Here is a 15,179-nt window from a genome sequence, read left to right as displayed (position 1 = left end):
AGGGCGGCTAGATTTGTGACAAATAATTATTCAAAAACTCCTGGTTCTATGACAAACATCATGTCTTTGTTAGGTTGGCAATCCCTAACTGATAGGCGTCATGATAGCAGATTAGTTCTGTATTACAATATTGTAAACAATCATGTTGATCTTAATATAAACCAGTTCCTAAATCCACAAACCTCTACGGAATCCTGTTGGGGCCATTTATAATGTCGCCATCGCGTTTGTGGGGTCGACACACGACAACGCGAAGTGACATAGCAACATTACGATGTGACACCCGACAATGGCAAACGACGGTGACAATCCCAAACGACAATGTCGCGATATTCACTTTGAAATCTCGCCTTTCAAAAGCACGATATATCGCGATGTCACTTCGCGTTGTCGAGCGTCGTATCGCATTGTCGCTATGTCACTTCGTAATGTCGCGATGTCACTTCGCGTTGTCGTGTGTCGACCCTGCAAACGCGACGGCGACATTATCAAACGACATGCGATAATCACAAACGACGCTCGACAACGCGAAGCGACATTTTCCAAATGTCGTATCGTATGTCGCGTGTCGCGGGTTTGGGTGAGGGTCGACGCGCGATAATTCCAAACGATACACGACACGCGAAGTGACACTCGACAATACGAAGCGACATTTTCATAATGTCGTATCGCATGTCGCCCGTCTACCGGTGAAAGGGTAAGATAAAAAGCTGTATTTCCGTACTTTTCCGTACGTAAAATGTCCATGTTTTTCATTAATAATAATTGTAGAATGTTCCAAACACAAGATTTTTTAATGAAATAACTTTTATAAATTAAATTCAAACATTGTCTAAACGGATATGTAACTTGTATAATTTTACCGCCGACGGTTTCGTGAAAATATGCATACTTCTTCATACATTAAATAGAGGGGTGGTCCTTGTCTGAGGAGCCATATCTTCATAACCTGATGTCAGATTTTAATAAATGATACCTTGTTGCAAAGGGCAAGCCAGTACCTATAGAAAAGAGGCCACGTCAGGTTCGAACCCGGTCGGCTAGGGTTCAAGGTCAAATTCCGGTAATATTCTCAAAATATGAACTTGTCAGAGCAGTCAAGACAGTCCTGAAAACCCAAGCACTACCTTCACTGTGTCCAATAACACCACTGGAGCGATTCTCATGGCTCCCCGGTTCGGGTCAGCTTAGACTTGGCCAGCACCCTACCGCATATAACAAGTTTGATCATTTTCTGATACCCGTCCTAATTTTTTTTAATTATTATTATTGTAATTTATACTGAATTTCAGTTGATAATGACACTATGGTAAATTTTGACCCTTGTTCGAGTCTCTACACCCCAGGTACCTACCTATACCATATATATATGAATATGTTCGTAGATGTGTTGGCTTTACATTTAAGCTACTTACAAGTCCATATGATGCCATCAGAGCTCAGGACAGGTATCAGAAAATGAATAAACTTGTTATATACGGTAGGGTGCTGGCCAAGACTAAGATGGTCCGACCCGGGGAGCCATGACAATTGCTCCAATGGTGTTATTGGACACAGTGAAGGTAGTGCTTGAGTTTCCAGGACTGTCTTGACTGCTCTGACAAGTTCATATTACCGGAATTTGACCTTGAACCCTAGCCGACCAGTTTCGAACCTGACGTGGCCTCATTTCTCTAGGTACTGGCTTGCCCTTTGCAACAAGGTATCATTTATTAAAATCGGACATCAGGTTATGAAGATATGGCTCCTCAGACAAGGACCACCCCTCTATTTAATATATGAAGAAGTATGCATATTTTCACGAAAAATGATACATTTTGAGACGGTCCTTTGACGAAACCGTCGGCGTTAACATTATACAAGTTAAATATCCGTTCAGACAATGTTTTGAATTTAATTTATAAAAGTTATTTCATTAAAATATCTTGTGTTTGTAACATTCTACAATTATTTGAAGTTAATGAAAAACATGGACATTTTACGTACGGAAAAGTACGGAAATACAGCTTTTTATTTTACCCTTTCACCGGTAGACGGGCGACATGCGATACGACATTATGAAAATGTCGCTTCGTATTGTCGAGTGTCACTTCGCGTGTCGTGTATCGTTTGGAATTGTCGCGCGCCGACCCTCACCCAAACCCGCGACACGCGACATACGATACGACATTTGGAAAATGTCGCTTCGCGTTGTCGAGCGTCGTTTGTGATTATCGCATGTCGTTTGATAATGTCGCCGTCGCGTTTGCAGGGTCGACACACGACAACGCGAAGTGACATCGCGACATTACGAAGTGACATAGCGACAATGCGATACGACGCTCGACAATGCGAAGTGACATCGCGATATATCGTGCTTTTGACAGGCGACATTTTAAAGTGGATATCGCGACATTGTCGTTTGGGATTGTCGCCGTCGTTTGTGATTGTCGGGTGTCACTTCGTAATGTCGCTATGTCACTCGCGTTGTCGTGTGTCGACCCCACAAACGCGACGGCGACATTATAAATGGCCCCAACAGGATTCCGTACAAACCAGAACATCCAGGCATTATCACAACCAAGCCTATCAACCTGCTTCACCATCAAATGACATATACAAATATTCATGCTTTCCACGTACTGTATGCATGTGGAACTCTCTGCCACAGAGTGAGACAAGCGCTGACTCGGTCTCCGGATTTTAGTCAGCGCTGGCTGCACGCGTTCGGACTCCATAATTTCATCATATCTACTTTTAATTTTTAACATTACTAACTCTTTGTTTTTTCCTGCACAAAAACCACACCTGTACATGTTGTCGCTTATTATGTATTGAGGTGTTCGATTTTTGCACCTTTTCACGTTGCTATGGTTCTCCTGGGTGGATTGAGTAGCCTAGGAGGCCTAGCACTCTATCACTTTTACTAACCCCCACGCATGGCCATTATATTCTGTCAAAAATGTTTACCAATACTATAAATGATGATGATGATGTTGATGATGATGATGATGATGATGATGATGATAAACGCACCGAATACAAAGCGAGGGTTTAACCTTTAACCTGCTGTTGTTATGTGGTTTTGCCTTTGCCATGTCTGCACTATTCCAGTCAGTACATTTCAAGTAAACACCCCTTTGAATAAGAAGTGGCACTGCCCAAACTGAATAATGGACCAGTCCACTTTTGAAATTTAGCAGGGTAAAGGTTAAAAAATCCCTCCGCCGAAGCCTTTCCTCATTAGTCGCAAACGCTTTAAATAACTACTACTTTTCATTTCTTCATTGAGGATAGCCCCAATTAATAAAGAAATCTGTGTCCGGTAGCATTTAAAACGACACGAGTTCTTGTTAAAGACAAATGAGCCGTGCCATGAGAAAACCAACATAGTGGGTTTGCGACCAGCATGGATCCAGGCCAGCCTGCACATCCGCGCAGTCTGGTCAGGATCCATGATGTTCGCTAACGGCTTCTTTAATTGCTATAGGTTTTGAAAACTAACAGCATGGATCCTGACCAGACTGCGCGCAAACCCACTATGTTGGTTTTCTCATAGTGTGGGTGAAATCTATAAGGAGATGGTTAAGATGCATAGAACGCAACCAGGCAAGTGCTATGTGAAAACCAACATAGTGGTTTTGCGACCAGCATGGATCGGATGCGCAGGTTGGTCTGGGTTCATGCTGGTCGCAAAGCCACTATGTTGGTTTTCTCATGGAGCGGCTCATATATAGTGTTGAAACACCGGCGTTCAATCCAGCAACAGCCACAAATCACACAAAATAATTAAATATAAATAATATACCTTACATATCATCAATGTCTACTGAGTCGCAGACGGTAACTCTGAGTCGTGTGATATAACAACAACAACAACAATAACAGAGATGCATTTGTTTCGTATTTATTGCTTTGTCTTTTAAAAAATGCAAATTTTCAAAAAACTATCTGGCTCTGAAAATGCAGTAATTTCATCATTGCCTCTTCTGGAAAAATACACATATATAAATAAACTTTCAGGTGATTATAAATGCATTAATGTCCATAACAATATATACATTATAGGACAAAATTACATAGTTTTTTTACATAGATGAGATCAAGTGCGAAAGAGTTAATATCACATCAGAATTAGACATGTACATAAAACATGAGATTTAGTCTAAAAATAAAACAGTTTTAAAAAACGAATGTTTATAGGTAAAATTTAACAAACAATATTCTGGAAATAAAGTATTTTTTAAAACTCAAACGAAAAGTAAAGTTTATCAAAGTACAAAAAAACAGAATACAAAAACACATCTAAAAATCGACCGTCCGCAGGAGATTTAGTCTTTGAATACTCGGACGTTATGTTAAGTTACAAAGTAGATAAAAACAGGACGTTTAGCCTAGTAATAAATACATTTTTAAAATCGAACATTCAGTAGAATTTAACAATTTGAAAGTTAAAATAAATAAATGCATCAGATCAGTTTCTATTGAAAACCGAATGTTAAAGGACCTAACTCTTGATGTTACACCGTGAATGTTCAAACCAAAACGCCATGGTCCAGTAAAATATCAGTTAGCATAAATCAATATCATTCAAGTTCGTAGCTATGTAGCAGACCCGTAACTGGACACTCGGCAATTTCCTTAATTTGACACTCGGCAATTTCCATATGATTACGTACTCTCGTTATGGAATTCGGCATTCTTCGGTCGTAAACGTAGGCGAACGAGTAAAAACAGGATAATATGGAGAACATGTAATTTGGTGTTTATCATTACGGGTCCGTTACCTTAAATTTTCTACAGTTTTTCTGCACAGCAAACGTAGTTCTTAGATTTTCAACCTATTTCACCGAGTAAAGGAATTTGTGTAGATAAAAATTGCAAAGAACTTACAGTACTGATTACATTTTCCCTTTATTTCAAACTGAAAAAATGCAAATTGTCCAAGTCAAATGTAGGTCACCATACTGCATATCTATTTAAACACCGGGCGGAGGAATAAGTTACGTTAACTATCGTGCACGCGCGTGAAACATTCGTGCACTTTTTAAACCTGACCACGTCCTTAGTTACCTTCCTTTACGCTGAGCACATGAACACAAACAAATATATGGCAAGAATTCACCTTAATTTCATACTTAATGTCTTTGAAACTGCCGCTATAAAATAGTTTTTTTTTCTTTCATTTTACGAAGTCCTTCATAAAATCAGTTATCAAATGCATATAAAAGTGAAAGAGAATGACAAGTTGAAAGCTCTATCTAATGCAATCATCAAATTATAAGCTATGGACAAGATTTATAAAAATTTTTATAGCCTACCTTATTGTTATTTTGACATAAAGAATGGGATGTTAAGAAAAAAAACTCCGAAAATAAGTGTTTTATTGTCGTAAAATGCTGACATTTCAGAAGAAAACTCGCATAAATCGAACGCAGGTTGACTTTCAAGAAGTCGAGATTCTTTCCTCGTATGTATAAGATAAAACAATTTAGACATCACGACATCCGAATTTGCTTTGTCCGAATATCTGTATATAAGCAATATTTGCCACGATAAATAGCCCTATATGTTTATCAAGGTGAAGGATGTGCCTACTTCGGCCAACTTATTTGTACAGTGTGGGTACACAATAATATTATATTAGTATATATGGCCAATGACACCAGAAGTATGTCAGAACCTGGAACCGCTGCTGTTCTACGTGTTACATTGTCACACCTACTTTACTATATATACATGTACATTATAATTCACTGTTCACTCGCTTTTCTAGTTTTGTTAGTTCTTGCTGTATATTTGCCGGCAAATCTTCACCAACTTGCTCCTCGAAATATTTTCTAAGCTCTTTCACTTCCGCTTCCCAGAATTCTTTGGGAAGCTGAAACAAAGCGTCCATATCCACTTCCTGTTCCAGCCCGGACATATCGATGGTGCCCGGCTTTGGAATCAAACCAACGGCTGATTTTACAGCACAGTCTTCTCCGTCGATTCGACGGAACATCCAGTCTAACACACGAGAATTGTCGCCAAATCCTGGCCATAGAAATCCGTCGGGACCTTTTCTGAACCAGTTTACGTGAAAGATCTTCGGTAAATGAACTTTTGGCTTGTCCTGGAAGCTGAGCCAGTGGTCTAGGTAGTGGCCAAAATTGTATCCGAAAAATGGCCGCATTGCAAATGGGTCATGCATAATGACTTTACCTGGAAGAGAGTTATTTTTTTCGTCATCATTATAATCATCATCAAATTTTGATTTAATAGGTCAGTTTAGTTTATGTGGTCAGTTAATTTGTTTGGGGCATAAGCTTTTATTTTTCGGTACATGACGGTACAGAATGATGTATTAATAAATAGGGCTGCAAGCTTCTTCAAACAATGAAACACAAAACGACATGATTTTAGCCAATTTCTTACAAGTTTTCAAACAGATCGTAAGTAACTGCAGCCTCTGTTTATAATCAACACAATATTCAAAAAGATCAGATCTGAAGTGTTCCGAAGTCATGTATTACAAAGAATGGCTAAGAGAAGGGCGATAAACAAACAAAATGTAGTACCATTAATCCCAAAATATCAATACAAAAATATTAAAAACTATGGAATATTGTTTAAACTAAATACCTTTATGTTCTGCGGCGGCGGTAGCCTCGGATTTCAAAGATGCACCTATAAACACACCATGCTGCCAATCAAATGCCTCATACACCAAGGGGACTCCCTCCGGACGCCTTCCTCCAAATATTATACCCTCTATTGGTACACCTTCTGGGTTCTCCCAGTTCTCATCAATGATTGGGCATTGGCCAGCCGGGGTACAGAATCTAGAGTTCGGGTGTGCTGCTGTTTTCCCGGTATCTTTGGACCAGTTTTCCGTACCAGTCCATGACGTGATCGAGGCATTATCCGTGACTTCTCCTTCCATCCCTTCCCAGAATACACCACCATCATTTGTGGACGCTACATTCGTAAATATCGTGTTTTTCAGCACAGTTCTCATTGCATTCGGATTGGTCTTCATAGACGTGCCTATAATAAAAGTATAGAAGCATAAAAACGTGGTCAGCGTCGTTACCGGAGTAAAGTGCAAGCAGGGGCGTACCAGGGCATACGCCGATACGCCTGTGCGTACAATTCAAATTCGACTCTAGGAAAACGAAAAAGATTGAAGTGTGAAACAATGCAATAAAATATAAAGCCTTAAGGGGGTTAGGCGGCTATTTCAATTTCTTCGTTTAATAATATCATCTGAATAAGATCATTTTTTAAATAGTAGCTTCATATTTGTTCTTGTAATTATTTTGGAAAGATTTCTTGAAAGCATAAGGCACAGCAATTATTTTATACAGCCAGAGCCACACATCGCTCAATAGGCCCTTCACTTCAATAGAAACACAGATGCACACATGCACGCACACAAACAGACGCGATGGCAAAAATAACACTGTAGGCAGCGCTCAGGAACGAACAGTGGTAACACCTTTGGTATTTACCTTCATTTTAAGTCATATTTCGCTTACAAAGAAACAATTTTATTTATTAAAATTTGTCCAAGTGGCAGTATTTAATTCAGCCTGGTTTGTTTTGCTAACAGGTAATTGTATCATGGGCGGACACCTGGGTAGTACCACCGACCTTCCGTCAGCCAGCTGGAAGGTTTCCTCACATAAAGAATTCAACGTTCCGAGTGAGGTTCGAACCCACATTGATGAGTTGCAAGTGATTCGAAATCAGCGACGTTAATCACTCGGCCATGAAGCCCCAAGTAAAACATTAGTATTCAAGCACGCACGGGGAAAAATTCTTGATTCATCCGAGGACTTTAATAAAAAAAAAAGCTTGCGCTCAATATTTCATTTCACGTGATTATTGATGTGCAATTCAATCTATCGATCTACATCCGCATCCGTGTAAAGAAATACTTAGTTTGAATTTTCGTTTGCAAAAACTAGATGCTGTTTAAGTTGTCTAGAAAGTGTTTATTTTCGTGTGAGAAAGATATATAAATGATTATTTCATAAAACCTTGCACATCCGCAATGACACATGTATCAAAAACTTGTCAAAATGCGGATGCAGAAGTCATGTATGAAAATTAAACATTTACGATGACTTCAAAAAACGATAACAACAAAACAAGAATACCCTTACACACAATCCAAACCTGCCAGGGAATGGAGACTCTCACCCACACCATACTCGCAGCATCGCTGCTTGGTCCATAGTAATGCTGCTCATGTATCCAGCGTACAGTACAAAATCATCCAGGTACGTCCCTGGCAAGAGCATGTTCAGCTGAACATGACCTTTTTTCATGTAGACTTAACCAATACTAGTGACTACACAATGTATTTGTACTAACTTTAAGTCAGCGAATGCACAGACATTAAAATTCCTACGTTTTCTACTAAATATATTCATTTTGCTTCTTTATTCAAGCATTAGTCAAGCTTCAGTATCTGCTGTGCTTAGATATGGCCGTGGCGCCGCTCAAATAAGAACTTTACTCACCTGGAGCGACACCGAAGAACCCAGCTTCCGGATTTATGGCACGTAGCTGACCATTTTTATCAAATCTCATCCAAGCGATATCATCTCCAACACACGTGATCTTGTATCCAGGCAACGTTGGTTCCATCATTGCGAGGTTGGTTTTACCACAGGCACTCGGGAATGCAGCGGCAAAATATTTCTTCTCGCCTTTTGGATTTTCAACGCCCATTATCTGTGAAAAAATAATTTAAAATGACGATTTGGATCCTTGACTTCATGCGCTTCCGAAACCACTTTGCAAACTAATAAGTGCTGATATAATTATAATGCTTAACTTTTAATGAAGTTATATTAAACAATTTATAAGAACAATGTGGAAGAAACCGTATTAAGGTTTAAATTCGGGTCTTTTAGCTGATTTTATTACCGTTTTCGGTTCACATTCCCTATATACTGAGAAAAATACAGGTTAATGATATCACCAAACTAACTCAAATAACATCATGGATCGCAGCGGACTAACTTACCAACATATGTTCAGCAAACCAGCCTTCCCGTCTTGCTAGATTAGAACCTAGTCTCAGGGCGAAGCATTTCTTGCCTAGCAACGAATTTCCGCCATAACCACTTCCGTATGAGCAAATCTCGTTCCTTTCCGGAAGATGTGCTACGATTGTGTCCCTTGGATTACACGGCCAAGATGACATAGCACTTCCGGCTGTAAGTAAATACAGAATAATGGTCAGATAAAGTATAAATGAACAAAATGAAAATATTTATGTAAATTAAGGAGCTTTATGTAAGAAAAATAGTTAGTTATAGCATGATAATTTACATGTTAATTATTTCGCTTACCACTGAGCCCAGGCGTGATCGGTTTTCCGACGGAGTGAAGACACTTTATGAAGTCTCCATCCTTCAAAGCGTCCAGGACGCGGGAACCAATCCGTGTCATCACACGCATACTGGCAACAACATATGCTGAATCTGTGAGCTCGATACCAATCTTGGACAGCGGGGAACCAACTGGGCCCATGCTGAACGGTATAACATACATTGTGCGGCCTAAAACAAAAAAGCGAATAATTATATTATACGATAATACGACGTGACTGGGTATAACAAAAAAAAGTTCCATATATGTTATAGTAAACTGTGAATTTTATAAGATTGCAGGACACGACAACTACGCCTAACCCAACTGACCATGAATATTTTCTGAATGTTTCATTGTCTGTTTTTGCAAACTTATTTATCCTTTTCTCCTTTTCAGTATGAATGAAGCATATTTTTTTCACTCTAAATTCGTTGTACTATGCAGCACGAAGAATTTCCATCCAACACGAGTAAACCATTGCTTCAGGTCGGTGCTGAAATACCGTATTATTTCTATACAGGATATCAGCTATTACGAGTTTCAGCATTACGCCTACTGTTTCTTGATTCCCTATCAGTGCTTGACTAAAAACGTATCCATCACGGCGAGCATTCGACCCGCTCGTGGATTGTCTTTACGGTAAGCATACGCCTCGCCTTAGAATCGCACTCACCACTACTATATATAGGTAGATAGCTTTATGCTAGTGCAAGAGTCTTTATACTAAATTACGTGACTACTTTTGGAACAATGTACGTACCTCTCATACAGCCCGGGAATCGCGAATCAAGCGTGGCTTCCATATCTTTGGGTGACATCCAGTTTCCAAGTGTACCTTTGACCCCAGGTTTAGTTCTTGGCACGGTGTCATGTTTCTCTTCAGTAGATATAAATGTTCGACTCTCAACCCGAGCCACATCTGCTGGATCGGTTCTGGTCAGCCAACTGCAATGAAAACTCGATAACTGGAACCCATTTTGATAGGAAAACTCGATAACTGAAACCTATTTTGATATAATTGAAAACAAAACGTTTAACGGAAGGAAAGAAGGAAATCGAAAATATTGGTGTTATCAACGTCATTATCATAATCGTCATCATCGTACACTTCATTGTTATCATCATCATCATCACCGTTATCGTCATCGTAATTATTATCGTCATCATTGTTGTCATAAGTACGATAATGTTCCTTATTATCATCTTCGTACCAATTGTCATCATCGTCATCGTAACCATCCCGTTATCATCGCACATGTCATTGTTATCATCATCGTCACCGTCATCTTCATTGTCATCATTGTTATCATAACTACGATAATCTGTATTATTATCATCATCTTAACCATTGTCGTCATCGTCATCATAATCATCCTCGTTATCATCGTACATGTCATTGTTATCAACAACGTCACCATCATCTTCATCGTGGTCATTATCGTCCACGTCATCATTATCGTCATTATTATTATTCATTATTCTCTTCATCATCATCACCATCATCAAAATCCTCCTCCTCGTCATCATAATCATCACCGTCATCATTATCGTCCTCGTCATTATTATCATCATTGTCGCATTCATCGTCATTTTCATCATTATCATCATCGTCATCGTCATTATTATCGTCGTACTCGTCAGGGACTGACACAATCCGACTGCTTAAGACAAGTTAAGACTAGAATAAAAAAGTCAATTTAAGAAGTCCGCTGACTGGCTGCTAAAAGCAAGTGGTTGTTCGTTAAACACAGGTGTCCGCAAAGGCAGCATTTTTTTTTTACAGAGAGTCTGCTTTAGTTTGTGGGATGTCCTGGGTTCGAGTTCCCGTCTGTCTGAAATATTCATTGTCTGTTACTTTCACACGGGGAAAAGGTAGGTTGTCTCATGCAGGTTGTCCCAGGTGTTTAAGTACATGGGCGTAAAGTTCGTCCGCTCATTATAGCAATCTTATACGTAAACACATCCATAAAATACAACATTTGGAATTTTAACTTACAAGATAAAGAGATAAATGCTTAAAGTTTTCAAGCTGAAGTATGTAAAATGCGTTTTTCGAGACAAATTATAGCAATAAAAACACAAGGCATACTTAAAATGGTATATCAGTTTATGGAAAGAAATACAGAACTGCAAGTCAAATTGTGCGTTACATATATAACAATTGAGGCGGAAAACATATTTCTTATATTTTCGTGCTGTGATTTTAATAAATTTTAAAGAAGTTTGCTCGTAAAATGTAAAAGCGTCTAGACTGTATATACACATGTAGAAGAATTTTCATATCTAATTTGTTATACTATATTTATATAGTCCTACTGTCTGATTCGGGGTGCACTGAGTCTGTTTGATTAAAGCATGCATTTTGGTCGGGCTTATTATTCTTCTCTCGGTATAAGATACAACTGAAAAGATACCTTTGGTGAATAAAGAAAGGATACAAATTCACACTTCGTTCGAATTATTTAAGTACCGTTTTGGAATTTCGAGCTATTGACTAATATGAATTTATATGAGCCGCGCCATGAGAAAACCAACGTAGTGGCTTTGCGACCAGCATGGATCGTGACCAGTCTGCACATCCGCGCAGTCTGGTCAGAATCCATGCTGTTCGCTAACAGTTTCTCTGATTGCAATAGGCTTTGAAAGCGAACAGCATGGGTCGTGACCAGACTGTGTGGATGCGCAGGCTGGTCTTGATCCATGCTGGTCGCAAAGCCACTTTGTTGGTTTTCTCATGGCGCGGCTCATATATGAGAAAAAGAACAAACGAAAAATGCTTCCTACCAGTTTTCGTATTTTCCCAATGGTTTTATGGTCCCGTCCCTCTGTAACATATAATAAAGCAGATCTTTCTCCTTTTCCGTACCGTCACAGATATGGATTGAGTCCGGCTGACAAACTTTAGCATTCTCCTCGACAAAGTACCGGACACGGGGAGGAAGCTTGTTCAGGTTCCCATAGAGTACGGTATAGCTTTTCTGAGGCTCGATCACGCTGGCATACTTGCCTGACTTTGCAGCTTCGTTTAAAAAATGCGAGGCAAACCTAGAATAAAGAAGGGGATCAGTTATGAAAAAAATGAACGTGCGCATTTCCTCGCCAGCCTGAGTTGGTTCGTCTGGAAAAAAAAAGATGTTCAATTGTCAAAATCCTATTATTTGACAATCGACCACTTCCATTCATTAATGTGAAAACTAAATGTTATCCAACCGTTTTTTATTTTGTTTGTTTGTTGGTTGGTTTTTGATTGTTTGTTTGTTTGGTTTTAGTGCATAGCGTTCTGTTTAGTGAAAATATAAAGACAGTGAATGAAATTACGATTAAACTATAAGAACTAAGATTTATGCACATCTTAAGACTCGTATCGTACATGCATATAACACATTATTGCCTAGTGTGTGTGTTTGTGTGTGTGTGTTTGTTTGTGTGTGTGTGTTTTTTTTTGTTTGTTTTGTTTTTTGCCAGTATTTTTCAGATCATTAAATTAAGACTGTCTTTCTAACTTTTTAAAATATTTAGAAAGGTACCTTTTAAACATATTTGAAAATCCTCACAAAACTTTACAAATCGTTTAAAGTTTATGTTAACGTAATAACATATGCATGTACGTACTTGCGTGCGCATGTATTTGATGCTGAAAATATTCATTTCAATCCATCAGAAGACCTCCAATATGCTAGGATAGAAGATATTATGATAGTGTTGGGCCATTTGAAAGCACAAACAATTGAGCTGCACCAGGAGAAAACCAACATAGTGCGACCAGCTTGGGTCCAGACCAGCCTGCGCATCCGCCCAGTCTGGTCAGGATCCATGCTGTTCGCTTTCAAAACCTATTGCAATCAGAGAACCCGTTAGCGAACAGCATTGATTCCGACCTGACTGCGCGAATGCGCAGGTTGGTCTTGATCCATGCTGGTCGCAAAGCCATTATGTTGGTTTTCTCATGGTGACGCTCAACTGATCTTCATTTTATGGTGTTGCAGTGCTTAGATCTGTTTTTGACTGGAATTCAAAAACAATAAATGACTAATTCTAACACAGAGTAACATTTTTGAACCGATATTTTTCTAATGCCTTATTTTATTAGTGTACAAACTATATCTAAGTCCGGAGTTTTGTTTTATTATATTAAGTAGAACATCTCTACGGAATTTCTGAAATTAATATGTATAAAGGTACAAAATTATCATGGTATGTTTTTTTGATGTTATGTCATAAACAAAATTCATGTTTTTGAGCAAAAGATATACACGAATGCCTTGTGCGCCGTTGTAGTTGTTTCCCTTTATTTTATTTTATTTATTTATTTGTATTTATATCATTTAGGCTAGCTGCATGCTAATAAATACATGTAAATCAAACATTGTTTATTTCTTGTTTTTATTTTTCTCTATGGTTGACATGAAATTTTAACCCTTAGTTTATAGTATTTTTAGCTCAATTGCGAAGAAAGCTTCAAGGTGATTGGAACCACTTTCGAGTCCGCTCCTGGAAAAAAACAGTACTAGAGTCATATTAGGTTTGGTCGTGGCACAAGTGGGGCTCGGACACACGGTCCCAGGCTTATTTTCATATCTTTTAAAAGATGACATTGTGCCAGTTTTTGTGCTAAAGTATTCATCATGACATGTATAAATGTGTCAGATGCCATCATGAACACATTAAGAAATCTTTTCTTTTTTACCAAAACTGTCCAAGGGGACAGTTACCGACCCCCCCCCCCCCCCCCCCCCCCCCCACGCCCTTCCTTTAAACAAAACTCATCATGAGTCCGCTGCTGTTTGATATTTTTAGTTTGTATAATCTGTAACTAATTTGCGGTCATTGACTCTATTAACCCGACCTTTATTCTGGTCCCTTGTACTCTTGTATTAACAATATACGCTCATGTATTATCCAAAATACTAATAAACACAGCTTGTTTGTTTTCGATTAAAATATAATATTTCATCAGAATACATGAAAATAGAGGCTCTGTCGCCTATTAACTGGTGCACTTTTTTATCTGATGCAACGGTCATTTGTCAGTGCAATGTGAAGGCCGTTAGCTATAGCGAAGCTGTGTCTGCTTGTCGGCTTTTCATTGGATATCTATACCATGGCCAAGGTTGTTTATTGAAGGTGTGTAATAAACGACGCATCTGATTGGCTGAGCGAGACAGCGCCTCCAGTGACCTTGCGATCGGAACAGCTGATCGGTGGGATAAAACTGGTTCATACAATGAGTAAACAATTTTTTTTGTAAAACCGTCTTAAATTTATTTCAAGTTTATATATAAACATAATTTTAGCTACATGTATTCAGAGACTAGGGTTAGGCTTATCATTATCATCCAATTGAAAGATATTAATATTTAAAGACAGTTTTAATTATCACGCGATCTATTTTTACAATTAATGATTAATCACGTTGTTCTGTATTAATCATTTACTGTTGTCAATGACGGAACAGTTATATTATTTAAAATCATAATTCCTGCAAAAACATTTAGGTAAAATGTTAAATCTTGTTACTTGGTTTTGAAACAGTTAATAATTTATAAGTTCTATTGACTGCAAATTATAAACCTTTGTATAACTTTAAAACCTTCACATTTTAACACTAAAGCAAGCACAAAAGATGTTAAAGAAATGAAATAATTATTAGTATCATAAAATATTAAAATACTCACATTTCTGACGACTTATTTCTCTTGATATTATCAACTCCCATTGTGGATGTTTAATCTCTCGCACTATTTCCGTACACATCTAGAAACTTGAGAACAGCAATACCGCCGATAGCAAGGAGCATGATCTTATATACCCTTTACACATGCGCAGTGAAA

At 38.4% G+C, this 15,179-nt stretch overlaps 1 protein-coding gene across 1 annotated transcript; it reads right to left on the bottom strand.

Moving 5' to 3' along the window:
* Nucleotides 1–5,348: 5,348 nt before the first annotated feature.
* LOC123542885 (phosphoenolpyruvate carboxykinase, cytosolic [GTP]-like) lies at nt 5,349–15,179 on the bottom strand. Its single transcript, XM_045328917.2, has 8 exons — nt 15,024–15,179; nt 12,133–12,393; nt 10,109–10,293; nt 9,327–9,536; nt 8,999–9,189; nt 8,490–8,703; nt 6,604–7,008; nt 5,349–6,183 (listed from the first exon to the last, which is right to left on the bottom strand). The coding sequence occupies exons 1-8, from the start codon at nt 15,062–15,064 to the stop codon at nt 5,726–5,728; spliced, it is 1,965 nt and encodes a 654-aa protein (XP_045184852.2). The 5' UTR covers nt 15,065–15,179; the 3' UTR covers nt 5,349–5,725.

The sequence above is a fragment of the Mercenaria mercenaria genome, chromosome 19 (assembly GCF_021730395.1).
Source record: "Mercenaria mercenaria strain notata chromosome 19, MADL_Memer_1, whole genome shotgun sequence".
NCBI classification, from domain to species: domain Eukaryota; kingdom Metazoa; phylum Mollusca; class Bivalvia; order Venerida; family Veneridae; genus Mercenaria; species Mercenaria mercenaria.
This window is presented reverse-complemented; position numbering and strand designations above follow the sequence as displayed.

Excerpts from the sequence above, each read along its gene's own strand:
- LOC123542885 (XM_045328917.2), bottom strand. The coding sequence starts at position 15,064 with ATGGGAGTTGATAATATCAAGAGAAATAAGTCGTCAGAAAT. Across the intron at positions 10,294-12,132 it reads TTGGGAAAATACGAAAACTG|TTGGCTGACCAGAACCGATC; the intron begins GTAGGAAGCATT and ends TTTTCATTGCAG. Across the intron at positions 8,704-8,998 it reads GGTTTGCTGAACATATGTTG|ATAATGGGCGTTGAAAATCC; the intron begins GTAAGTTAGTCC and ends ATTTTTTCACAG.